This window comes from Arvicanthis niloticus, chromosome 21 (genome assembly GCF_011762505.2).
Source record: "Arvicanthis niloticus isolate mArvNil1 chromosome 21, mArvNil1.pat.X, whole genome shotgun sequence".
NCBI lineage: Eukaryota > Metazoa > Chordata > Mammalia > Rodentia > Muridae > Arvicanthis > Arvicanthis niloticus.
Genome location: NC_047678.1, coordinates 35,470,853 through 35,498,094, shown reverse-complemented (window position 1 = coordinate 35,498,094; position 27,242 = coordinate 35,470,853). Strand labels below are relative to the sequence as shown.

Below are 27,242 nucleotides of genomic sequence, written 5' to 3'. Positions count from 1 at the left end.
TCCATAGGCACTGCATACACATGCTGTCCATACATATGCATAAGCAAAATACCCATATACATAAAATACATCTAAATATATTTTTAAATAGAATTCCAACTCTGTACTTTCCTTTTTGGAGACAATATGGGGATATATGCACATAAGATTTTTTTTTTAAAGAAGAAAGTCTTTCCTACAAATATACAAATCTGAAGTAGATTCTTGACCAGAGTCAGACTGAGGCAGTCTGAGATCAGAATACAGAAGCCTCGCTTCTGACGTTTAAAAAGTTAAGCACCTCAAATGTCTGTGGGGGGTGGGGGTCATCGTTCTGTGAAACAAAGCAAGGACTCTGCAGACACAGCAGGGGGACAGCAAGCTGGGCTGGACCTGAGAGCTGCCTGGCAACTGTTCTCAGCACCTGACAGAAGTCAGGAAACCAACCGGGTCCTACTCTACTCTAACCCAGCCGGCTGTCCTGGGAGTTGGGAAGGGTAACAAGAACACTAACTAACACTCTCTCGTGACTTCCTGGGGGACCTCTCACAAGAAGACATAAAACAGCCTTGGGGCTGAGATGTATTCAGTTGGTCAAGTGCTTGCCTAGAATATAGGAAGCTTTGGGTTGGATCTCCAGCACTGCATAAAGCTGAGCCTGGCCCCATCTGGCAGAGGCAGGAAGACAGATCAGAAGTTCAAGGTCATCCTCAGCTAATATGATATGTTTGTGGCTGGCCTGAGCTACATGAGTCCCTGTCTCTAAAACAAAACTCAGCAAACTCTGGTGTCCCTTTCACTGCATAGCTTCCAGGTGAGTCTCCGGACTCCCACCAGGCTGGCACCAGTGGCTTTAATGTTTATGCCCTTCTAACAACTGCAGCGAGTGGGGGCTCAGAACCATTAAAGCGATTAAAGCGAAGAGGGAGGCAGGAGCTTCCTAAGGAGAAATAAGTCAGCATCAGGACCACCACTCCTGAGCATCAAGCATTCCCGTGATGCTTTGGGGCTCTCCACATGCGGGTCTCATCTTAGCTCTGAGCAGGGGACTTTAATCAACAACGTTTTTCCTCAGCCCATTTTACCACGGGCTTCTCTCCTTTCTGACCTAGGATCGAGGTCTCCTAATGACTTGCTTAACCTCCAAAAACGGCAGGAACCGTAATTATCTTCTCGTGCCGGAAGAAGAGCTGCAAGTGGGTGGCTGGGAGAGTACTTCTGCTCCGTACAGGGTCAGAAGGAAGAGGAGCCACCAGGGCCATAGACACAGCCCCCGACTCCCGGGAGATGAGTGGGCATATAACCCAGGAAGAGCAAGGCCTACCTCTCTGACTTCGTGAAGCTGGCCGGAATACTGACTCTTGGCTCTTCGGGCAGCTGCAGGCGACTTGTGACGCGTGACTGAGACAACACCGGGGGCGCCCGCACTGAGATGTCTCTGGCTACAGGGAGACGCAGAACTGGGTGTTCCATGGGGGAGCAAAGTGAGGCTTCGGCTGCGGGAGCCTGGAGTCGTCTAGAACAAGCAACAGGCGTCAAAACTCAGCAACTGGCCCGCAGAATGTGACTGTTGCCTTTCACATGTGTGGGCTCTTGGATTCCCCCCTTCCCCTTTCTCCTTTCTGACCTAGGATCGAGGTCTCCTTAACTTGCTTAACCTCCAAAACGGCAGTAACCAAAAGGAAGTCATTACTTCCTTTTTCTGGAAGCCCTTCCCCTCCAAGGATGACACCCCTCCACGGAATCCTCACACTGGCTTTAATGTTGTCTGGTCTGGGAAGCACCTCCCTAGCTTGCTCAGACTGTCAGCTTACCAAAGGCATTGTCTGGCTCAGAGATTCACTCTTAATCATCTCTCTATCCCAAAGCCTGGTGAACAATAACTTTAGGTGCTTAATAAATGTTTGCTAGACGAACGATTGAACTAAGTTCTCTCCTTCATTTGTTAGCCAAGTGCTTACATTTCATTTCACCCCATTGTCCTCACACTCTACTATAGTACTGTAGCTGTAATTGGAATATATCCAAATATAATAATTCGAATATTAATGGGATTCAAATTACTAATCGGTAGTAAAGATAGTGTTTCAAATTTAATGTAGATGAACTTGACAGTCAGTCTGAAGAACTGGATCCATCTCTCAGAAAAGACTCCAAATAAACCAAAGAGGTTTAGGAGAAGAACGGAATGCCCACACAGAGGCAGACATGCAGGCGAGGCCCAACACCTTGAAACCCAAATGCTAGCTAGGGAAGAAATGCCTTGGTAAATCTGACTACCTAAAACATAAAACACAGCCACAATCACTACCTATAAAGTCAAGGGGAAAGAACTGAGTGTGGGGCGGGGGTGGGGGAAAAGGAAAGCTGTAAATGTTCGTTAAATGAGCCAAGATACAAAGAAGTAAGTTCACAGAACTGAATGACCCTTAAACTGTACCAAAAAAAAAAGTCCCATCATACACACAAGAAAACGGTAAACCCCAAACTAAGTTTAAACGGCATGTTTCAACATCCCAGCGTTTGAGCACACAGTCATCAACAGAGCCTGAGAGTGACAGATCTGTCGTGTCCTCCCCCCCCTTTCCCCCCTTCCCCCCCGCTCCCCCCCCCCCCCATCCTCTCTGAGCTGCTGCAATCCCTGGAATCAGTCCTCCGGTCAGACCTGCATGCAGGCGGAGCGCCGTATCCTCAGTTAATGACTGTGGTAGTACATTTCATGGCGGAGGCTGTTAAGCCTCAGTGTCTATCAGTAAGAGCGAGGCAGGTTACATAATAAAATACTACTGAGCCGGAAGAGGATGCTGAAAAAGGACCTCTAGCCGCTGACCTTGGAGGAACCCCCTGAGTTGTATAGTTAATTGTAAGGAGCAACGTGCAGCGGCCCTGTATAGCATGCCAGCCCTGTAAAAACTCAGGATTCATTTTCACTATGACTCAAAAGCATTCCTTTTAAAACCCAGGAAAAAAAGTTGTTTTTTTTTTTTTTAAAGATATGCACACTAATCAAGTGGAGGCTTATTTATTGAAAGCCAGGCATGATGGGGAGAGCAAAGAAGGGAAGAGGTTTGGTAACTACATAGCTTCCCTTATTTCACTTTGAACTGGGGAAAGAGACTGCCTGTTTGCAAATTCTTAATTCCATGTGACATTTACACACTCGCTACCACCTGTGCGTCGTTTAGCCTGGGAAAAAAGCATGTGGGTGACAAGCCAGATCCTGTGGTACAATTATCAACTAAATACTTGCTGAATACCTACTACGTGCTTAGCAGTGTCCCTACTGGGGAAGGTCAATGAGAGACACAGGGTTACTGGTGTTAGGAGACACGTAGACAGCGCCTGGAGAGATGCATCGGGGGCTCAAAGCCCTCGCTGCTCTTCTAGAGGACCCCAGTTTGGGTCACAGCATCCACTCACAACTGCCTGTAACTCCAGCTCCAGGGGATCTAATGTTCTATTCTAGCCTCCATGTCCATCTGCAGGCTTGTGGCATGTATTCATACAGACACATGTACATCCACATACATGAAGATAACTCTTAATGGAAAAAACATAGATTGCAGCATTCACTGTACACTTTTAAAATAATGTAGTTACGAGATGGGGCAGCTGGGAATGTGGTTTGGTTGGCAGAGTGCTTGCCTAGCATGTACAAAATCCTGGGTTTGATCCCCCGTACCACATGAGCCAGGTATGGTGGTGCACATGTGGAATGCCAGCACTTAGGTGGTACAAGCGGGAAGATCAGGAGTTCAGGCTCACCTTCACCTACATAGAAGTTCAAACCCACCCGGCCTAAGCTACATAAGACTGTCTCAAAAAAAAAAAAAAAAAAAAAGCATATAACAAGATGTTAATTGGAGACTACAGCTGGAAAATGTCAAAGAAGACAAGCTGATCTTATCATAAATAGATGTCCCGAGATTGAGGCAATAGCTAAGTGTCTAAGAAAGCTTGCTGTGCAAGCATGAGAGCCTGAGGTCAGCTCCCTACCACACACAAGTCTGGGTAGAGTGGTGTGTGTGTGTGTGTGTGGCCCCAGCGCTGCAAGGAAGAGCTAAGAGGACTGCTAGGGCTTGTGGTCCAGTCAGACTACCCAAAAAGAGCAAGGTCTAGGTTCAGTGAGAGACTCTGTCACAGTTGGGTACGATGATAAAAGCAGGAAGTCCATGGTATACATACAGGTGCAGATAAACAGATACACATGCACAAAAATGCACACACATAGATGTATACATACAGGTGTACACACATGGGTACACACACACAAATGTGCACAAACAGAGGTACATACATACAGGTGCACACACAACACACACAGAGGTACATACACAAAGGTGCACACACAACACACACTGAGGTACATACACATAGGTATACACATATACACACATAAACAAGAATGCGTACACACAGGTACACACAGGTGCACACACAAAGGTACATTCACACACAAGTACACACAGGTACACATAGGTACACACATACACAAAGGTACATTCACACAGGTACACACAGGTATATACACACACACACACACACAAAACAACAACAATGCCCTAAGCTGGGGGACCTGTAGCTCAAACTGGATGGGACAATTGGAAGCACTTCTCCCACACACACACACACACACACACACACACCACGGTCACAGGCTGGACTCTGTGGGATGGTGGGTTGTGAGAGGCAGCTGGGTACCTGGTTGGGACAGTAGGAGTTTGGCCTTGCCCCTGGGCCCCTGGCTCCTTTCACATAGCTGCAGCCCCCCACAGAGAGGTCTGTGGCCATCGGTCACATAGGAATGGTGCCTCAGGCCCTCTCACATGTAGATAAGGTATCCCCAAGCTCTCAGACCAAGCCAATAGGAGGTACCTGCTGCCAGACCCTAACCCACCCCGAAACTGTATATAAGAATCCTATCCGGGAGAAGTAAAGGTGTGCGAGAATTACTCCATTGTCTGAGAGTTTTTGTCACAAGAGCTGTAACACTACTACTTGGGAAGAGATCTGCTCTCCCAAAAAATCCACCTCCAGGACCCTCCCCACACCCCTTCCTGGCTAGTTGGCTTCTCACTTGCTCAGCCCGGCCCCAGACTCAGCACAGAGCGCAGACACCTTGGAGCAACTGGGCGGCCATAGTGGAGGTGATTCCCCCTCCCTGCTCGTGCTCTCTCCCCTTCGCCTGAACCCTCAAACCTGGCCAGGCCAGAGATCTTCGTGGAAAGCCTTCTGGAACCAAGGCCAGTGGGACCCCAGGCCTGGGAAGCAGGCACTTTGTAAATGAACAAATGAATGGGAGGTGGGGTGGGAGCCGGGGCAGAAATCACAATTCTGGGTTGCTCTGAAATGCCGAAGGAGTTTGGGAAGGATCTCAGGATCTGGTATGCCCATAACTGGGAAAGCACAGAGGTGGTTGGAGCCTGTGGCTGGCTTGGAAGTTGCCACATGTGCGAGCAACTAGCAAACTGAGGAGAAAAACCTCAGGCCTTTCTGTCCATCTTTTCCTTTGGAGTGTGGAGGACAAAAGAGGCACATTCCCTGATCCCGTGACAATGGTAAATTTGCTCAAGTATTAAGAGTCTGGATAAAGACACTGGCTGTTTGGAAGGCTTACTCTAGACCAACAAAAGACCAACTCCCCCTGGGCTCTGAAGCCAGGAAGACAAGGTTTATTCCCCCCCCCCCCCCCCCCGCTCTGCCTCCCCCTAGTCATGTGACCCTGAGAGTTATTTAAGCATTTTCATTAAGCATCAATGTCCTGATCTTTAAAAGAGGAATAATCATATTGATCCTTAAAGGCCCCCGTGAAGATGAAGCCGTATCGTGCCTATCACTTAGCACAGACCTGATAAGCCAGGGGCCCTGGAAGCCTGAGTTCATTTCTTCACATGATTTAAAACTCGATCAGTGAAGAGAGTATTGATTCTTTAAAATGTTAAGAAGTTGCTTAGTACAAAAGTTAGCAGCCAGTAGCTTTCTTACTTTCTGTGAAAATCAAAGTGGTGCTGAAACCCAAAATATACTTTAATGTTTACATGGCCAGCTATGAGATATCAAAACTATAGAATACATACATGCATGTGCATATCCAAATAAAACACATATACATATACCACTAATGATTTTTCAAGACAGGGTCTTATGTAGCCCAGGCTGGCCTCAAATTCACCACATAGCTAAATACTACCTTGAATTTCCGACCCTCCCCCTCCTGAGTGCCAGGAACATAGGCATATGCCACCAGGCCCAGGGTGTGTTGTCTGAGACTTGGTCAGATCTTCATGCACGCTAGGCAAGCGCTCTACCAACCGAGCTGCATCCCCATCCCTATTTTGCTAAATTTTGAGTAGAAATGAAGACCCAGCAAAAAATCAAGGCATCCATCACTTGGGAAGCTCAAGAATTCAGGGCCAGAAGAGAAGAGATGGTGGCTCAGTGGTTAAGAGCACTTGTTCTTACAGAGGACTTGGGTTCAGTTCCCAGTACACACATGGTGGTTCACAATTGTAACTTCGGCTCTATAGGATCCAGTGCCCTCTTCTGGTCTCCATGGGCACCAAGCACACATGTGATACACATATGTGTAGCCTAACATAGCATGTGTGTGTATGTATATGTATACATACACACGTATATACACAAAACAAAATATATTTTAAAACAAGAGTAGTCAAGGACAGCCTAGGTTATATGAAGATCCTGCTTCAAAAATGTGTCTTGATTATAATGAACCACAAGAACCATTTCCAGAACCATTACCTTCTATCCCAATCTTTACACTTGAAAATAAGAAAAAAGACAGCTACACGGTTCACAGCACCTTTCCCACAGTAGTATCAACACAACCGTACTGTATATACCCAGGAGGCCAAATCCTTCCCCTGTGGATGGCTAACCACAAGGTCCTTACTTAGCGCCTGTCACTTAAATCCACAGGCGATGAATTGAAGGCGGGGGTGGGGGTGGGGGTGGGATACGACACCCAAAACAAACACTTTCTCGTTTTACATAACTGGGGGATCCTCATATATACAGGCACACTGGGGTACATGTAAGGGTATACTGTAAGGGCACACGTGAGCAAGAGTCTCAGTGGATAAATCTCATGGAAGACAGAAGGAAGAGAGTGTGGAGGGTAGGAGAGTTTGCAAATTACAGCCACTACAAATGAACAAGCCTTTATTCTGTAGATGTCATCAATATGTAACTCTGCTACTAATTTAAAATCAAATCTTAGCAGCCTGGGGAACAACATGGCAGGGGTTTGTTCCAAATATTTACTTCAACTAGGGCAAACTAGAAATGCCAAGCAAGCCATCTGGAAAATTCTGAGTCGAGAGTGATGGCTCCCTAGAAGGATCACCCTGTGTCCTGCCATCAGAGGTCTGCAGGCTCCCTGCATCCCTGGCCTCGATAACAAACATGACGGCCTGGTGCAAGGAGAGGGCATGAAAGGGACAGGCAAGGGGAAGAGCCGGTGGCTAAGAACTGCGTGTCTCCTCCATTCTTGACTGGCTCCTAATCTAGAGATGCAAAGGGATTGTTCTCAAGCACCTACTCTTTCTCTCTTCCTCACACACACTAGCAAAGCTGGCAGAGAGGGAGGGAATGCTGGGACGGGAAAGGAATTGGTATCATAATAATACCCACGCAAGGGTGGGTGGCACCATCCCCTAGGCTAGAGACTCTTACTGACCTAGAGGAGAAAGTAAGCCAAAGGTCAGCAGTCAACATTCTGCTTCTTGACTGTTGGGTACCCAGCTGCCTCCTGCTCTTCACCGCCATGGACCATGCATGCCCTCATATGCATATCATAGCAATGACAAAGTAACCAATTATCCCACCTGGGAAAGCGGAGACCCACAGCACCGGATCATATCCAGACACTGCTCAGCAACACTTTCTAAGTCATTTAAGACCACGAGAGACAGAGAGAAGCAGGGATGAGCACACAATCCCAGTGTTGGCTGACTCTGACAAACCCAGGCTCTATTCCTTGTAAGCTGAGAGGAGGAGGAGGGGGGCCTGGGTATTTTTAATCTCTAAAGGTCAACCTTGCCTCCCTCATTTGAGAGTTGGAGAAGGAAAGGAGAGACCATGCAGGAAGTGTGTGACCCTAAGCGACATGCCAAGAATCCATCCCCAGTGGTAAATCCAGGACGTTCATGTCCTGTGAATCAGACACATGAAGACATTGAGATGTCGGTAGGTAAAGTGATAATAGAATATCTTAATAACAAATCGTCATAAATACTGCTGCGGATTTGGGAAGGGAGGCTGGACTTCCCTTGGGAGGATGTAGATCAGCGTAGTTACTGTGAAATCAGGTACCGAGGTTCCTCAAAAGCCTAAAAACAGAACTAACGCATGAGCCAGCTATGCTGCTCTGGGGTACGCATTCAAAGCAATCAAACAGATCATCACAAGGAGACTTCCATATGCACACTTACAATTATAGTACTCACAACTGCCATGTGATAGAACCAGCCTAGACGCCTATCAACAGCTAAACGGATAAAGAAAACATGGTATCTACAATAGAATATTATTCATCCATAAAAAGAACAAAATTGTCACTTGCAAGAAAATGGATTATCATGGTGAGGTGAGTCTGAGTCGGACTTGGGCAAATATCTTGGGCTCTCTCTCATATGTGACACCTATCGAGAGGGACGGGCAGTTGGGAACTGAAGTGGGAGAGTTTTACAGAAGAGGAAGAGAACCAGAAGGTAGAGGGGAGAAGAGAAGGTAATGGAGGGATTAATATAGTTAATATATTATGAACACGCATGGAAACATCATAATGAAACCCATTGTTTAGTACAATATATACTTGTAAAAACATTTTTAAAAGTTATAAAACCAATGAGCCCACAATATGGCCAGACAGGTGATGAATTTAAAAAAGCTAAAAGCAATCCTCCGTGTCTGAAAGAGCCACACAGAAACTATAGCACAGAGCAGACAGTTGTCCACAGAAGCAGAGAGGGCCATGGGATGCAGGCATTAGCACCAGACCTTTAGGGACAAAATCACTGTTTCACCTGGGAAAGTCAGAGCTGAGGGTGTGGAATGCTGCATGATGGGTAGTGAAAGGGACAGCCATGGTGTGAAGATGCCAGCCCTCCCCACACCATCCTGTGACCAGTCTAATGAAAACTCTACTGGGATTTTGTTTTTTAATTTAATAATTCAATGAGCTGCTTTTTTATGAACAAAAGAACCAACAGTCACGAAAAGACAAGTTAACTTAGAAAAAGGAGGGAAGGACTCACACCATCGGATGAATACACACATACACACATACATGGGACACACATACAATTGCACGCACACACATTCTTGCACACTCTATGATCTCTATGTGTGCGCCTCCACCCTGTCCTAATTTCCAACTGTTGCTATGCTTTGAAAACAAAATGCAAAGGCCCACTCATCTGACAAATATCAATCTGGAGAAGAAAGGTTTTGTTTCCGCTTATACTTCTAGGTTAAACTCCATCATTGAGGGAAGCCAGAGTAGAGTTGGAAGCAGAACCACAGAACAGTGCTATTTGCAGGCTCAAAGACACACACTTAGCTGGGGGTTGGGGGTGGAGGAGGCGTGTTAAAGAGTCCATGGGAATGGTGCCGCCCACAGTGGGCTGGGCCTCTTCTGTTACCAATCAAAATAATCCTTCAAGTTCACAAGGCCCTCAACTGAGCCGCCCTTCATAGGCGACTCTAGACTGTGTCAAGCTGGCAGTTACAGCTAGTGAGGACACGCCCAATCGATGCATTTAGATCCTAACTTGGGGGTGCTGCTGGGAAGAGATGAAGCTTACTCCTCACTAAAGGTGAGTCAGCAAGCCTGCAAGGTAGCCACCAGTCTCTACACCCTCCTCCCTAATGGCTGAGCTAGCGTGAGAGGGGGAAAGGGAACCTTACAATTCCATACCTCATAGAACATACTAAGTCTCAAGAACTGGAGTGATCAGCTCCTTGGGATTAAGACAGTTTACATTTTTTTTGGGCTAGTTTTTAAAGAAATTACTCATAAGCTTCTAAGCTATCCTGAATGGGTCACATGCTTACAGAGTTCAAAGACAAAAGGACACCACTCTCCACTCTGCGGAGATTTTCTGACCAGAAATCCTGCCTCCCTGTCCTATGGCCTCCCCTAGAGGGGGATGACTCAGCGCCCAGGCCAGGACCTCCAGGGAAGTGCTAGAAACACCTGGGGATGATTCCTCTCAACCTCAATTTTAACCACTACCCCTGCCCTGGAAAAGCAAACACAGAAAACATCAATGTTTGGGACTGGCGAGCTGTTCGGTGGTTGAGAATACATATTGTTCTCATAAAATATCTGGGTTCTATTCCCAATACCCAAGTTGGACGGTTCACAAGCACTTGTAACTACAGCTGCAGGGCATCTGACTCCCTCCTCTGTCCTCCTCAGCACACACACACACACGCACACACACATGCACACACACACATACATGCACACACACATGCACACACATGCATGCGCACACACAAATGCACACACACACACATGCACACACACATGCACACACACATATACATGCACACACACATGCACACACATGCATGCGCACACACAAATGCACACACACACACATGCACACACACATACATGCACACACATGCATGCGCACACACACATGCACATACACATACACGCATGCACACACATGCACACACACATACACGCATCCACGCACACACACACATGCACACACACGCATGCGCGCGCACACACACACACAGACACACACGCACACTTTAAAGTGGAATTTTAAAATGAAATGCTCCTGTATATAACTCTTCACTCGTGCGCCTGTGGATAACACCTGCCTTACTCGTGCTCCTGAGTGACCCCTCACTAAGCCCTAGCTCTACATATTCACAGGTTCAGGAGGGTGGGTTCAGGAGGGTGGGTTCAGGAGGGTGGGTTCAGGAGGGTGGGTTCAGTGGAATCACTGTGTTGTGGAACCACTGTGTTGGTCTGGTTTCAGTGCCCTACCTGGACCGAATATAGGTTTGCTCACATCTCCCCCAGGAAGTATCACAAGACCAATAATATACAAACACAAAGTATCCCAGACTACAAGCTGGTACAACGTTAGCTAACACGTTATTCTGGGACTAAACACATGTTCAGTGAGCATCTCCATGTGCCAGGCTGAACTGTAGATAACAAAAACACAACAGACAAATGTCCCAGCCTTGTGGAAGCAGATCTCAAGAGAAAAGGGTGAACAGGTCACACTAAGACAATTTTAGATATTACAAGACAAAGTAAAGACGGATAACCAGTTACCTTGTTCAGTGTCACATGGGTGACCATGGAAGAGCTCAAGAGAAGATAATATTTGGGTTCAAGGCTGAGATGACAGGGACTGGAAAGATGGTTCACTGGGTAAGTTCTTGCCCTACAAGCATGAAGATCAGAGTACAGATCCCCAGAAATCCATCTGAGTGTCCACTGGGTGTGGTGGTCTGCCTCAGAAGAGGAAACAGGGATTCCCTAGAGCAAGCTGGCTGACAAGACTAGCCATATGGGTGAGCTCAAGGTTTGACGGAAAGACCCTACCTGTCTCATTAACAAGGTGAACAGTGATGGAGGATGATTCCAGACATCAGCCTGGAGCCTCCACATGCACATGTAAACACAAGCATGCACAGTCACACACACAAATTAAAACAAACAAACAAACAAACAAACAGCCTGGGATTCACCCCCAGGCTGGGGTGAAATTCAACCAATACAAAAGCCCTGGGATTAGGTGCCCTGGGTGCTTCTAAAGAGGGAGTAACGGAATAATGGTTAAGCCCCAGTCTCCTACCACAGGGTCAAACCAGCCATAGGGAAGGAATACTCAAGAACAAATTTGATTTTCTGCAAATCAATAACTCATTTGTGACAGGAGGTGTACCTGTCTGCTTAGAGATCATTATCTTCTTCCCAAATTCTCGGGAACACGTTTGGAAGCTCAGAGGGACACCTCCTCTCATGCAGTAAAATAGTTTGTCTAAGAATGAAAAAGGAAGCCTCACTGTGCCACATTCTCCAGCTAGAGCTGTGGACAGAGTCCTGTGGAATCCAGGCAGGAGACGACATGGACACTAGGCAAGTGTGATGGCACAGGTGGGAAATCTGCTGATGGGCTGGGAAGATGGCCCAGTTGGCAAAATGCTTGTCTTGCAGGTTTGAGGGACCTGAGTTCAATCCCCAGAACCTATGTGACATGCCAGGGATGGTAGTGAGAAACCCTTTCTCAAGTAAACATGGCAGGTGCCTGAGGAACGACACCCAGTGATTGTTCTATTATTGTCCCACATGTATGTGCACCCACATACACACAAATCTGCCAATGTCTCAGAGGCTCTGGGCAGGAACACTGTACAAGTCCATGGGGATGACCATAGGAGGCTCCAGAGACCTTGTGAGCCCATCTGCCAGGAAAGTTCCTCCCCAGCCCCCCGCCCCTAAAAATGCTACTCCATCCACAAGCTTCCATCTCTTCATAGCTACCCTCCTTTTTATTTCTTTGGAGGTTTTCTTTTGAGATGTGATCTTACTAGGTAGCCTAGGCTGAACTTGAACTAATATCAATCCTCCTGCCTCAGCTTCCTGAGTGCTGTGGGAATTCCAGGCATTTCTCACAATGCCTATCTTTCCGTCCTGGTTCGGTTGCACTTTTCATACAGTCCACAGTTAGACGAAGCGGCTGCCTTCCTCCTGGTCTCATTCTCGCTGAGGTACTCCCTCACAGGGCAGGAATAAACCAGACACTGGATCGATATGATAGTTACCAGAAGAGGGGTTCCTTTGTAAGGCACTAGAGTCTGGGATTTTTAAGAATCCTAAATCCAAACATAGAACCTGTGAGTATCCGCAGCTCAAAAGAATTGTTGACATACTTAGTTTGCTTTCAACTCAGTTCTGCCTTGAAAGGAAAGGCTAGATGGCCCGCTCAGTCTCTCCATCCCACACCTACAACTTGAGACGTAGCTGACTTAAGGCCTGACCCTCTCTGTTCCAGTCAGAAACGGGAGGGGGGGGATCACGCACATCAAGGGGGTACCACAAAGGTGTTGAGTATTCAGGACTGGCCACTGGCACTGATTGAATCTCTCTGTGCAGTGTATGCATGGAAGGAGCCACTCAAGACCTCCCCAGCCTTTCCACTTGCAATGCCTCTCACCTAAGAAATTTTACATGACCATGGCAGGCAAGCAAATAAAACACACACACAACTCAAACACTTGTGAATAAATCACAAAAAATTAGGTTTCAAGACAATTACGTGTTCTACAAATAACTTTACCATTTATCAAAGAGTAAAGTAAGTTTGCACATTAACAGTCTAGCCGAACTTGTTTAATTATATAAAGAATTAAACTTTAGCCAAATATTTGATACTGTGGGACACAGTGGGGTCTGATAGTCTGACTTTATAAGTATTAATTCTGAGAATGTCACTTCGGTTTTTAAAAATGGAAGAAGTGTGTAGCTCAGTGGTTAGGAGCACCGGCTGCTCCTCCATGAGACATGGGTTCCATTCTCAGAAAACCCAGTTCCAGGGGAACTAGCGCCCTCTTCTGGCCTCCATGGGTACCCACACACATGTGCGTGTGAGCACACACATGGACATAAAAATGATAAGCCTCTTTTCAAAAAGTGGCATTGGCTCACAAATTTTAATACAGGGCAGCTCAGCTGTGGGTTAAGGCTGACTGGAGCTTAGTTTAGGTAAAGTTTAGATTTTAGGCTTTCCGAGACGTTGGCATATCTGCACATACACATGGATTTATCCCAAGCCTCAGCAGAAAATGTATAACTCTCTCCTATACATCATACCTTGAGTCTAGACTGAATAACTTTCTACAATAATTTTAGTACACTGGTGTGTGTGTGTGTGTGTGTGTGTGTGTGTGTGTGTACATGCGTTATATTATGACTGCATATGTGAGAATTGCATACATGTGTGTGCTTGTGTGTGGAGGTCATTGCATACATGTATGTTGCTTGTGTGTGGAGGTCAGGAGTCAACCTCAAGTGTCATTCCTCAGGCACTATCTATCTTTGAGTGTTAGTTTGGGGGGGGGGGGGAATGTTGGTTTGTTTTGCTGTTGTTGTAAGCCCCAGGGATCACCTGTCCGTGTCTCTTCAGCTTGTGGCTGACAAAGGCACACCACCACACCGGTTTCTGGGTTTCTGCAGCTTGAATTCATGCATGCTCTGCAAACCAACCCATCTCCCCAACCCAGCAAGCCGCATTCTGACTGCAGCGTGCAGTAAGGTGAGACATTGCCAGCTGTCAGGTTATGTTGGCATTCAGAAAGTTTTAGATTCAGGAGCATGGACTTGAGACTGGATATACCTTCATCCGTCATGCTAAAGACAGTCTGGCCCACCAATGATGTACAGGGAAGCTGCTGGGCTTTCCCCAAACACAGCAGTCCCACCCTGCCAGGTGCCCCTGAGGCAGTACGTCACTGTCACCACAGCGGCTGGAGCACTCGGAAGGAGAAAATTGAACGCTTATCTCTCCCTGCATGGTGGAACAGAAAAGATTTCTCTTTATTTCTTCTTGTCCTCAAAGATGAGACTGTTGGAGACTCCAAATTATTCATGTTTTAAAGAGAATTTCGTCTTGTGTTAAAATCTAATTGGATCTGTACAGCTTTCACAGACTTGGTAGCTGCGGGTCTATTGATCAGCTGGCTTCAATAGTTGTAAGAAATGGGGGGGGGGAGAGAGCAAAGAATGTAGGGAAGCTGAGGAGATGGATCGCTCACTGAAGTGCATGAGGGTCTAAGATTAATCCCCAGAACCCACATTTTAAATAATAATAATAACAACAACAACAATACAAAATAAACTTAAAAGATAGACATGGTGGTGTGTGCTTGTGATTGCAACGTTGGGAGGACAAGTGGCCCCTTGCGGCTCACCAGCCAGATAGCCTAGCCTACTTGACAAGCTCCAGGCCAGTGAAAGAATGTGTTTTTTTAAAAAAAATATAATGAGGAAGAGGGCTGGAGAGATGGCTCAGTGGGAAACATGGCTGCTGCCTTGAGGTTGTTTAGTGTTATTTGTCAACAAGCCTCTGAGCATGCCTGTGAGGGAATTATCATTTCCTCAGTTAGGTGGGAAGAGCTGCCCACTGTGGGCGGCGCCATCCCCTGGCTGCCATCCTGCACTGTGGAGAGTGGAGAAGAGGGCTGAGCAGCAGCATGCACACATCCCTCTCTGCTTCTTGTCTATAGATGAGATGTGAGCAGCTGCTTCAAACTCTGGAAGCCCTTATGTCCCCACCATGATGAGCTATGCCCTGAAACTGTGGTACCAAATAAGCCCTTTCTCCCTTACATTGCTTTTGTCAGGGAATTTTGTCACAGCAACTGGAAAACAAAATAAACCCACTACACAAGCATGAGGATCTATGTTCAAATCCCAAGCATTTAAGAAAAGAAGCCAAAAGGGCCACGCACACCTGTACCCCAGTACCACGGAGGGTAGACAGAAGGAGAACTGGGCCTTGCTGGATGCCAGCCTAGCTCCAGGTGCAGGGAGAGACCCTGCCTCAAGGAATATGGCAGAGAACAATGTAGCAGGACACCTGATGGCCTCTTCTTTGGCTTCTACATAGGCACATTCACCCGGGTGTGTATGTGCATGCACACAAGTACAAAAAAATGTCAAAAATAAATAAAAGGTGGGTGGATGGTGTCTGAGGAATGACATCCAAGATTATCCTCTGGCCTCTGTACACACCCACACCACACAGTGTGGATCCTAAACCAGACCCAGACACAAAGAAGTCAGGGGATGGGGACCTAGAGATGGCTGCAGTAAAGCACCTGCCACCGAGCCCTGTCAGCCTGGGTTCAATCTTCAGGACCCACGTGGTCAAAAGAGACAGCCAATTACCAAGAGATGTCCTCTGACCACCACACCGAAGCTGTACATACATGTACACACACACACACACACACACACACGAGACGAGGGGCATAGAGAAGAAGGAAGAGGGAAAGAGAATGAAAAAGAGAGAGACAGAGAAGATGAATAAATTAATTAATTTTAAAAATAAGTCAGGAGAACGGGAATATGCATATCTTTTCAGAGCCAGGCTGAAAGAACTCATATTCTTGAGGCCTTGGGGACTGAGGAAGAGGCCTCAAATGATTACTTTAAAAAGTGGAGGACCATGGGAGTGGTTTTACCCTCTGGAGCCAAATTTGAATTCCAGGGGTCATCTTCTAGTCAACTTCCAGGCCCTGCCAGTCCATCTGCCTCCTGCTTTCTGACCTCCAGCTATATGGAAGCCAGTTGAAAGATGTGTGACAATCCTCAGGCAGGTTCAAGTGTGAGAGAGAGTAAGTCCACCACAGGCAAGCTTTGATCAGTGAGGCTGATAGTTGTGTAACAGCTATCCGTCCATAGGTGGAAAGCTGGGTTTACACACTCTACAGCAGTGGTTTGCAACCTCCCTCATGCTGTGGTGACCCCCAACCATAAAATAATTTTGTTGTTACTTCATAACTGTAATTTTGTACTGTTATGAATTTGATATGGCTACTGTCTACAGGGCTCCCAGGATCCCCAGGGTGGCTCAGCTGTCCTCCATCACACCCTTCCATCTTCTTACAGTGATTCTTACATCTTCAGGGTTTCCTCCCTCCACTGCCTGGAGTCTCCTCACAGCAGACAAACCTTGAAGCACAAGCCCTGTCTTCTGGAGGATTGTGGGGTACCAAGCTCTGCCTTGGCAGGTGACCTCTCCCAGCTCCTGCCCCTCCCCCCTCCTTTCTTTGCCACCAAAATTTATCTTTGTCAATTCTAGTTGATTTATAGCAGGAAATTTCACTTTTTTTTTCCCCCAGCAAATCTTCTGAGAATTATCCCAACATACATTTTCAGATAAAGGTTTCGATGCAGACATCACAAATAGAGCAAAGCCTTGGAAGCTCACGATGCAGTAGCATCTGGGACACTGGGAATCAAACACAGGGTCTCATGCATGCTGAGGCAAGAGCTCTCAACTGAGCATCCTTTCCCTCTCTTTACCCGTGTTTTCAGACAGGGCTTCAGTAAGCTGTCCAGGCTGGCCATGAACTCAACTCACCTATAGCCTAGGTAGAGCCTGACTTTCAATCCTTCTTCCTCAGCTCCCTGAGTGGCTGGGACCACATGTATGTTTTACCAAGCCAGGCTAGAATCATACCTTTTGCTTTGTTTTGAGAAAGAGTCTCATGTAGTCCAGGCTGGCTTTGAACTTGCTATGAAACTGACCTTCCTGCCTTCATCTCCCACTCACACAGTTTAGTGTTGGGGTGTTAGAGTCAACCAAAGGCAACAGATGCTTCCTCTGGACGTGTGGGCAAGGGATGGCATGGTTAAGCCCAGAGAGCAGCTGGTAGGTGGAACAGTACAAGGTTGTACCTCTGAGCAGGTACCAGAAGTCCACTAAGAAATTCTGTCTCTCCATGGTTTTTCCACTGTAAGTCCAAGGACTGAGTTAGGATACTTGCAACAAAGCATTAATCCCCCTCTGTCAGAAAGAAAGAGGCCCCGTGAGCTGTCCACAGGACACAGCCAAAGTCAACATAATGTTCTGAAGCACACAAAATGTTTGCAACTTGTTAGAATCTGAACAAGTTCTCCTAACCTGTGTATTTCACCACCCAGAGAGCAAATACTATAAATGTCTTACTCCAAAGAATTTGAAACAAACAGGTGGGCACAAACCAATGCAACACAATACCAGTCACAACATCCAAAAGGCAGAGACCACTCAAGTGTCTATGGACTAGTGAGGGGATAATAAACAAAATATGGTATATCCATTCAATAGAATATTATGCAGCCATCAAAAATGAAGTATAGATAAATATTATAGGACTGTTGAACCTAATAACACTAAGCAAGCCAGACATAGAAGCCACAGGTCACAGGATTTCATTTCTATGAAGTAGACAATATCTGTGAATCCAGGGAGTCAGAAGGTAGATGTATAGTTTCCAGGGACTCCCAACAGAGGAAAAAAATGGAAAGTAACCAAATTAATGGGTACTAGGCCATTTGAAGGGGATGAAAGTTGCTTAGAACTAGGCAGACACAGTAGGCACATGACACTGTACTAAATGTCATTGAAATGTCCCATCTGGAATGGTTAATTATGTTACATGTATCTCATCTCAACCTTAAGAAACCGTGTGAGCTTACGCTTGTATCTATGTGTGCCGTGATCTGCTTGTGGAGGTCAGAGGACAACTTGTAGGAGCTTCTGTCCTTCTATGACATGATTCCCAGGGATCAAACTCAGGTCTTCACGCTCCTTTACCCACTGAGATATTATCTCACAAAGTCTTTTATTTTTAAATACAGAATCTCACGTAGTCTGGGCTCAGACTCACTGTGGAGTTGAGGGTGATCTTGAACTACTGACCTTGCCTCCACTTCTAAAAATGCAGGTGAGCTCGACACACCCAGCTCCAAGGATTGATTCCTTAGCCCTCAATAGTTTCAATAATAAAAGTAGTATCAGGTGTTGAACTGGGTGAGTCTCGTGAAGAATCCTAACATGGCCCGTCTGCCTACTCCTCCTATCTCTGTCCAACTCTTCCTGAAGGGCTTATCTTAACCTCACAAGGTTTATGGAAACAACAGAGACATTTCACAGTAAGGCAAGTCATATTTCTCCTTCCTATAGTCAGGACTATAAACCCAGAGCTACTGGGTAAAAACTAAAAAGCATCCTAAACAACCAATCAAAATCTAATTTAATAAGAGGTCCCCCAACACAACAGTCATAAGTATTTGTATAAGCTATGCCAAGTTACCATGGCTGTTACAAAGATGAGACCACTATGGTCTCACATGCAGTGGTGTTACTATTTTTATTTTATGTGTATGGTGATTGTGAGCCCACACATACATGTGCACCACATGTATGCAGTACATACACAGGCCAGAGGGGTGTCGGATACCTTGGAACTGGAGTTACAGACTGCTGTGAGCCACCAGGTGGGTGCTGGGAATTAAAACGTGGTCCTCAGTAAGAGCAGCCAGTGCTTTTAACCACTGAGCCATCTCTCCAGCCCCGACTATTACTTTCTGAGACAGTGTCTCTCTAGTTAGCCCTGGTTGTCCTGGAACTTGTTATATAGATCAGGCTGGCCTCAAACTCAGAGTTCTACCTACCTCTGCCTCCTGAGCGCCAGGATTCAAGGCCTGTGGTGCCACGCCCAGATGCTAGTATCACTTTTATAACAGAAACAAGTTAAGCAGCTGAGGGTCAGTTCAAAGCTGTCACAGATTTTCCTGTTAACTCTGATTCCTCACACACAGAGCACAGAGTTTTACAAAGTGGCTTCCAGACTTCACTCAGAGGGGCTGCGGAGTGAGAGGCCCAGACCGCACACGTTAAAAGGAGACAAGGAAGGAATGTGACCACCCTAGCAGGTACAGATTTGAGAAGCCCATCTATGTCCGTGCACCAAAGAGACAGAGTCATGATACTGGTGCATCTTGATTGTCAACCTGACTTGAGTTTAGAGTCACTTAGAAGACACACTTCTGGGTGTGCCTAGGTGGTGTTTCCAGAGAGATTCGGCTAAGGAGAGAAGAGCAGCCCTGAATATGGATAACAACATCCCACTGGCCTGGGAATCTTAGATTAAATAAAAGGTAGAAACTGAGCCGAGCAGGAGCTTATCCCTCTCTGCCTCTGGGATGTAGATGCACCATGACCAGTGCCTCGTGCCTCTACCCACCATTCCCACCATGATGGTTTATACATTTAAACTGTGAGCCAAACAAACCCTTCTTCCCTTAAGTTGCTTTGGTGGGGTATTTTGACACAGTAACAAGCTAAGTAACCACCAGTAACCCTGGTTGCAGACCCTCTGCAGAGACCCTAAAGGTTCACAGTGCCCAGGTTCTTTTCAGTCCCCACCCATCGGCCAGGTTGAGTTTCCATGACTCACTTGAACATGACTTGGTCAGAACTAACATATGGGACATATGCTTTTGTAGGGGGCAAACCCACAGCAAAATGATGACAGTTTTTAAAATTCCTCTTGAGACACTCAAGTGTTGGTGCCTGTAAACACTGAACCTCCTTCAAGTCTTTCTCCAAATTACCCATGATGCCTCTGTAGTTTCATTTGTAGGCAAGGGTCTCACTAGGTATCCCAAGATAATCTCAGACACTCAGTCTTTCTGCCTCAGCACCCCGAGCCATCATCTGGGCTTAGGGATGTATCACACACCACTTTACCGTTGTGTATATAACTCCCAGTGACATTATTCCACTGATAAACCATGTGACTCTCCTGTCCCCTAAACCTCCTTAGTTCAACCGTGTATCCCACCTCCACTGCACAGGTGTGGAGAACCTGGGCTCCAGCCTTCTGTTCTTTGAATAGACTTTTCTGCTCAATGAATATTTTCTCACTTTTGTTCTCAGAGGAATCATAAATGGGCCCCTATAGGTTATCAAAATGCCTCTACATTGCCAGGAATCCACAGAAGGCTTTCCCACTCCCTCTCAGCACCTCACATCCCCCTTTACTGTAAAGCATCACCTAACAAGTATTTATCCTGCTGAAAGGTCCCCTCTCGAGTCACTGTAAATGCCCACCATATTTTGTATGTGTATTTTAGATATGTTTTTTTTTTTTACTTTGTATGAATGAGTATATTGCTTGCATGTACGTATGTGTACATGTGTGCCTGGTGCCCACAGAGGTCAGAAGAGACTGTCAGATCCCATATGGAGTTACAGACACTTGTAAAGCTCCATGTGGGTGCTAGAGATTAAACTCAGGTCCTCTGCAAGAGCAGCAAGTACTGCTAACCTCTGAGCCATCTCTCCAGCTCCTCCCTTACTTTCTCTTAGGCTCATCCACGCGTCCTGAGGCAGAGACTTTCTGGCTGAACTGTGCAGAGCAGCTTGTCTCAAACTTCTGGCAATCCCCCTGGCTCCGTTCTTTACCGGCAACGTCACACCTGGTTGTTTGTTTTTTTTTTTTTTATTTGTTTGTTTAGTTTTTGTTTTTCTTTCATGAGTTTATTTTTGGTTGCATTTTGTTTGGTTTCAATTTGTTTAATTTTATTTAAATGTATGTGTGTGAGCCTGGGTGAGTTTATGTGTACCATGTTTGTGCAGGTGTCTATGGAGGCCAAAGAGCGTCAGATTCCCTGTGACTAAAGCTACAGACAGTTGTGAGCCACCCACTGTGGGTGCTGGGAGACGAACCTGGGTCCTCTGCAAAAGCCTTGTGTGTTCTTAATCAACAGAGCCATCTGGTTTTGTATTTCCCCCTTGTAACTTTAATTTTTTTAACCTTATTTTGAATGATGGGTCTTAGATGCTTTAACCCTCCTTGTAACCCACCACCCACCAGAGGTAGTGGAAAAGAAAGGATACAGGAAAGTGGACCTGTTTAGAAAGGTTCTTTGGAGCAACTCCCATCTGTGTTGTCTGGAAATTGGCAGTTCAGTTCACAGGGCAGCAGTGGCAGCTCGATCCACTCACAAACACCTCACAGATACACCAGCAGTCCAGTTCGGTAGTGACTCGACCTAGCAGAGAAGGCCTCAGCCTCCGCTTGAGTCAGCAGGAGGGACCAGCAGGAACACCAGAAGTTCTCATCTGTGCCTCTCTCAGGGAAGTGAAGCTCAGCGAAGACTTGATACCAAAAGGATTGTATAAGTGCAGCCTCCATCACTGTCCATCGAGTCCTTCTTATACTCTCTCTAAACATCACATGTCCTCCACGTGCTTTCCCTCAGCAGTGCGTCTGTCTCAGCTGACATCACTCTGCCAATCAGCCCAAGTCCATGGAAGCAGCAAGAAACTGCAGCACACCATCAGGAGGGTTTTTTGGTGTTTTTTTTTTTTTTTTTCTATAAGGTATCCTAACAAATGCAGCTCAACTATGCAATGTAAGGCAGACCCATACATGTGTGTCGTTAGCAAAGAATCATCATGTGTCCTTTTATGTGCTTGCTTCAGCAGAACATCCTCTCTCCTGTGTCTGCTTCAGCGAGGTGTTCCTTCGTGAGTCTGCCTGAGCCTTTCACTTGTATCCACTTTAATTAAACGTTCCACACGCGTTTGCCCCAGCAAAACACCATCCAACTGACTTTCCAAAGAACCCTTAAGTTTCCACTTCACTCCCCGCTCCATGGTTGTGTGTGTGTGTGTGTGTGTGTGTGTGTGTGTGTGCGCGTGCGTCCATCAGTGTATGAGCCTCTGTGTGTGCAAGGATGTGCACCTCTGCATGCAGAGGCCAGAGGACAGCACCAGTTCCTCTGGAGCCGGGGCTACAGTGGGCTAGCAGGCTCGTCATGTAGAGGCTGGGATCCAAATGAGACATCAAGTCTATGCAGCAGGCGTTCTCAACTGCTGAGCCATCTCTCCAGCCCAGGTTATGGAGAGCAAACATACAAGCCCTGAGAGTGCAGTTAAGGAGCAGCTGAGCAGGGTCAGAGTCTCCACTCATGCAAGTCTGTCTGTGTATTAGAAAAACTGAACCCCAAGTAACAAGCTGTTGTCTCAAAAGTGCATGGGGCTTGTGGATCAAGACATTCCTTACTGTTTCATTACACCACAGCCTGACCACACCACAGCCTGACCACACCACAGCCTGACCAGGTCACCACACTACAGACTCACCAATTAACCAAACACAGCCTTTTTCAGGTTCAATTTCATTCCAACTATTTTTTTTTTTTTTTTTTGAGAGAGAGAGAGAGAAAGAGAGTCTCTCAGCCTATAGCCAGGGTGTCCTGGAACTCGCTGTTATAGACCAGGCTGGCCTCAAACAGGTAGTGATCCCCCCACCTCAGCTTCCTATCAAGGGATGACAAACAAGAGCCATCACTCTCAAGGTGACACACACACACACACACACACACACTGACATTGGAAAAAAAAAGTCTAAGACCTATTCTGAGGAAAATACTTAAAATTAATAAATTGCAAATATAAAAAGTATAATCCAGAGCGAGAGGGGAGACAGCATTGAGCTTCAAGCATTATAAAAAGCAATTTGAAATCCCTCCTCATGTAGATTAAAGTAAGCAGGAGACCAAACATTCTTCCTGTCACACGAGAGCACAGAGGTCGGCAGCAGCGCCCACGGGGACTGCTCTGGCACCTTCCGCAGGTATTGCTGGCAATTAAATCATGTGTCACGGTTTATAATTATGCTATTAATGTTATGGAACCCATCGTTGACTAATCTCTCTGGAAATGTCAATTGACTTGTCACACAATGTCTCTGTGACATGCCCTGGGGAAAATTCTCCACCCACTTTACAGGGTAGGAAACAGAGAGCTGAGGAGGAGACATGGCTTAAACTGGCTGTGAGCTTTGTGACAGAAACAGGCCACCACTCTCAGCTGACAGATCCACACAATTCAAGGCTAGCCTGGTCTATGCAGTGAGTTGGCCTTGACTACAAATTGGAACCCGGGGAGAGGGGGGTGGGGTGGAGATGCTGCTTGACATGGGCCAGCAGCTGTAATGAAATCAAGCCTGAGGAACGCCATCTTGTGGTGTGAAATGGTAAGGCCACAGAGACCCACAAGAAAAGACTCTTATTCTGGTTCCATATGCTTTACAGACAAGTTCAAGGCCAATCAAAGAAGGGGAGGCAGGGGACCTTCCCCCCCCCCTTTTTTTTAGACAGGTCTTACCATACAGCCATGGCTAACCTGGAATCTGCTATGCTAACCAGTCTTGAGCTTGGTGCAATCCTGCTGTCTCTGCAGCCTGGCATCAGGAATGAGGCACGCACCACCATTTCTGGCTCACTCAAATTTCCTGACTTCCAAACCTAACCCCCCCCCCCCCCCATCATCAAACATAGATACAACACGTCAGTGTGTATCTGACATGTTGTATCTAAGTGTTACACCACACGGGTCAGCCAAATGCTAGCCCCACAAGCCTGAGCTTCAAAACAGAAAAAGCAAGGCAGGTGTCCAAAGTCCATATATAGAAAAAAATAATAATAAAACTTAATAAGGAAAAAGATATGAAGATTTTTTTTCTCACTTAAAATGTCAGCTCTCTAATAATATCCTTTGTATTTCAAACACCAAAATCTAAAGAAGCCACTTCTTCAGGCAAAGCCAGCTCGTGTCCAGAAGTCTCAAGCTAGAAAGGTTTCTTCCTCAGCCAAGTCAAGTGGAAGTACGTTTAAGGTCAATGCCCCCCCCTTAGCCCCACTCCCCAGTAGAGCCCCCACCTCATCAGTTACCTTAGGGGAGGACCACGGGCCAGAGAACCCGCAAGAGCTTCTGTCTGCATCTGACCTCAGAGGGATGAGGCAGGAGGAGGCCCGGCTGTTGGTTCTCACCACAGCAGAGTGGGTACAGCCCATGAGGAGAGCCAGAAGACCCAGAAGTCACTGCCCTGTCCGGGCAGGCACCAGGGGCCCAGGCTCACACAGCACTCTCTGTGTTTCCTCCACAGCGACAATGTGGAACAGAGTGTAGAGCAGACAAAGCCCCGCAACAATGCAAGAGATACATGTGGCTCCCTTCAGATGGATGCAGAAGAGTCTCTGGCTGCAAATTCCAGAGTCTGCTAGCAGCCAGGTGGAACAGGACATCCGCAAGAAGGCACCAAGCCTCAAATTAGAACCTCTGGCAACTTTTATCTGCATCCTTCCCAGGCACTTGATGGATAGACTGTCATGCTTCTGGCAAAGAGAACGGGGCTTTTCCCAAGAGCGAGATCTCAAGTACACAACAGCCTTACCAGCTGGCTTCTCTGGTATTCGCTGAAAAGCCATTTCCCAGCAGCTGAGGAAAGAGTTGGGGTGGGGGTGGGGTAGAAGGAAGTGCAGGCTCCCGGTCTCACTTCTGCCCAAGCCAGGTGGACATCTTACCACCCTGAGGCTGTAGACCGTCCAACAGGACTGTGGCCTAGATGGCTCTCCCTGCCTGGGGGCACTCGGCACAGTCTGCAGGCTTGGTTGAGGGTGGAGGTATATATGCTACCACCATCTAGTGGGTACAAGTTAGAGATGCTGCTGAATGCCTCACCAGGCTCAGGAGAGTCCGTCCCTGAGACAGAGCATCCCTGTCAAAGTGCCGATAACACCGGGGAGAAACCCCGACTGAGGAGCAATAACGCTTGTGAAAGGAGCTAAGAGCCCACCGTTCCCTACAGAAGAACATGGTCCGTGCTTTCTGAACATGCTACCTCCACCTCCATTCAATAAGAGTTTCTCCTGCACAACTCAGGAAAATGCTTGCCGCAACAGACATGAGGACTCAGACGCCATTACCAGCACCACAGAAAAAGCAGAGTGCATTAACATTTGCTTGTAATCCCAGACAGGAGGATTCTGGGAGCTCGATGTCCAGCTGCATAGCCTACCAGTAAGCCCCAGGTCCCTGTGAAAGAGTGTGTCTTAAGAAACTAAGGTGGTTAACTCGTAAAGAATAATACCCCAGGAGCAGAGGGTTAACCTCTGGTCTACACACACACACACAGACACACACACACACACACACACACACACACACACACACACACCCTTTCCTTGTTTTACTTGGTTGGTTTGCTATTTTAATCAATGCACAATAGACTGAGAATACAAAGCTTCCACACTGAGAGCTGTAAAGGGCAGAGTGCCAGAAGAAACGTGTGCACACACAGTGGGCAGCTTATGAATGCCTACAGTGTGCTGTAGGAGAGAAAGCTTTATTCCAAGATGTTTGCGGATATGCCCAGTAACAGGACCTAATGAGGATAGAAGATGTACAAGGTAGGCTGCCAAGAGACTTGGAGAAGGAGATATCCCAAACAGTGGGGTCAGCAGGCAGCAGCAGCTTCTGCCAGATGCTGAGCTGGCCTCAGGAGGAGTCAGAAGAAAGATCCAGAAACAGATGCCAAGCCAGTAATGGAACTCGGGGTTCCTTCTAAATGCCTCTGTAGCTTCAACCAAAACTCGGCCTCTGATAACCTAGTAGGGTTTTTGGAAGGGTGGCTCTTGAGAGACCTGACAGCAGGTTGGTATTTGTAGGAGAGGAACAGACTCAAGCAAAACAAGCAGCATAGAACTTGAAGACAGTGCCTGGTGGGATGGAAACACACACACACCATGAGTCTATAGCTTCCTTCTTTTCCAGCCTGGGCCCAGCAAGACTCTTAAAAAAAGAGGGTTGTTGAGGAAAAAGAAGGGCATCTTGCCATCAACAAGGCAGTGACTTGAGACCACACCCTCAACATCTGCAAGCACACCATGGAATGGGCTTCCAGAAGTGTGCCCCTCAAAGAGATCAGGAAATCCATCATGAGGGAGACTGGTGTGGGGGGGAAGTACCTGCTGTGCTTACAGAGACCACACTCAGCCATGATGTCCGGATCAAAGGAGCAAAGAAAGTCTCATAATGTCTCCCTGCATACTTGTCCAGAAAGCATAACACCGAGCTTAAGAACTCACCAAACAAGATTCAGACTGTGGCAACTGACATCCTGGTCACCTTGTACAAAATCTACAGTTTAGAGTATGGGATACTAGGTGGATACGCCACTGGCTCGGGCCTGTCATCTCAGATATCTGGGAGGCTGAGGTAGGAGGATTAAAAACTTAAGACTTTCCTGGGCTACAGAGGCGAATTCAAGGCCAGCCTGGGATGGCAGTGAGATGTCTCAAACAAAAAGTAAGGGGGAGGGCTGAAGTAACAGCTCAGTGGTAGAGCACTTGCCAAGCATACACAGGGCCCCAGGCTCAACCCCTGGGATCAAAGAGGTTTAGAAAAAAAAAGAATATTGGGAGAATAAGATTAACATCATATTAAAGGACTAACATTCTTCCTCAAATGTTGTCAGCTGACAGCATAATAATTTCATTACATTATTAAATGAATTTGGGCTTGGGATTAAGAATACCCAATAATTCTTGAAACGGCTCCAGATATACTTCTGCCTAGTGTACTATATACACTTATGCAGAGTGACATCCTCAGTATTAAAGACTATAAAATCAAAAGCATCAATCAACTCTGAAAACGATGAATCTGCCGTTTCGAATAGTCCGCCGAGTTTTAATTATTTATGTGAACACGTATGCCCATTTCATTAGTGCTGGGAATACGTGGCTAAGTGCTCAGCCATAAGTGATTCCTCTGTCAGCTTGTCCAGCTCAGAGAACACGGTGGGAGATGGGGTGAAAAGAGGCTGAGAGGACGGGGGGGGGGGGGGGGGGA

At 46.7% G+C, this 27,242-nt stretch overlaps 1 protein-coding gene across 3 annotated transcripts in view; it reads right to left on the bottom strand.

The window, feature by feature from the left end:
• Positions 1-27,242, bottom strand: part of Osbpl10 (oxysterol binding protein like 10) — a 249,757-nt gene that overhangs the window by 120,590 nt on the left and 101,925 nt on the right. For 2 of the 3 annotated variants that reach the window (XM_034483854.2, XM_076917766.1), the window contains exon 4: positions 1,304-1,495. The exons of the other annotated variant lie outside the window; for it this stretch is intronic. In XM_034483854.2, the coding sequence (XP_034339745.1) occupies positions 1,304-1,495 (192 nt within the window). The remainder of the gene's footprint in view (positions 1-1,303; positions 1,496-27,242) is intronic. 3 annotated transcript variants of the gene reach the window in all.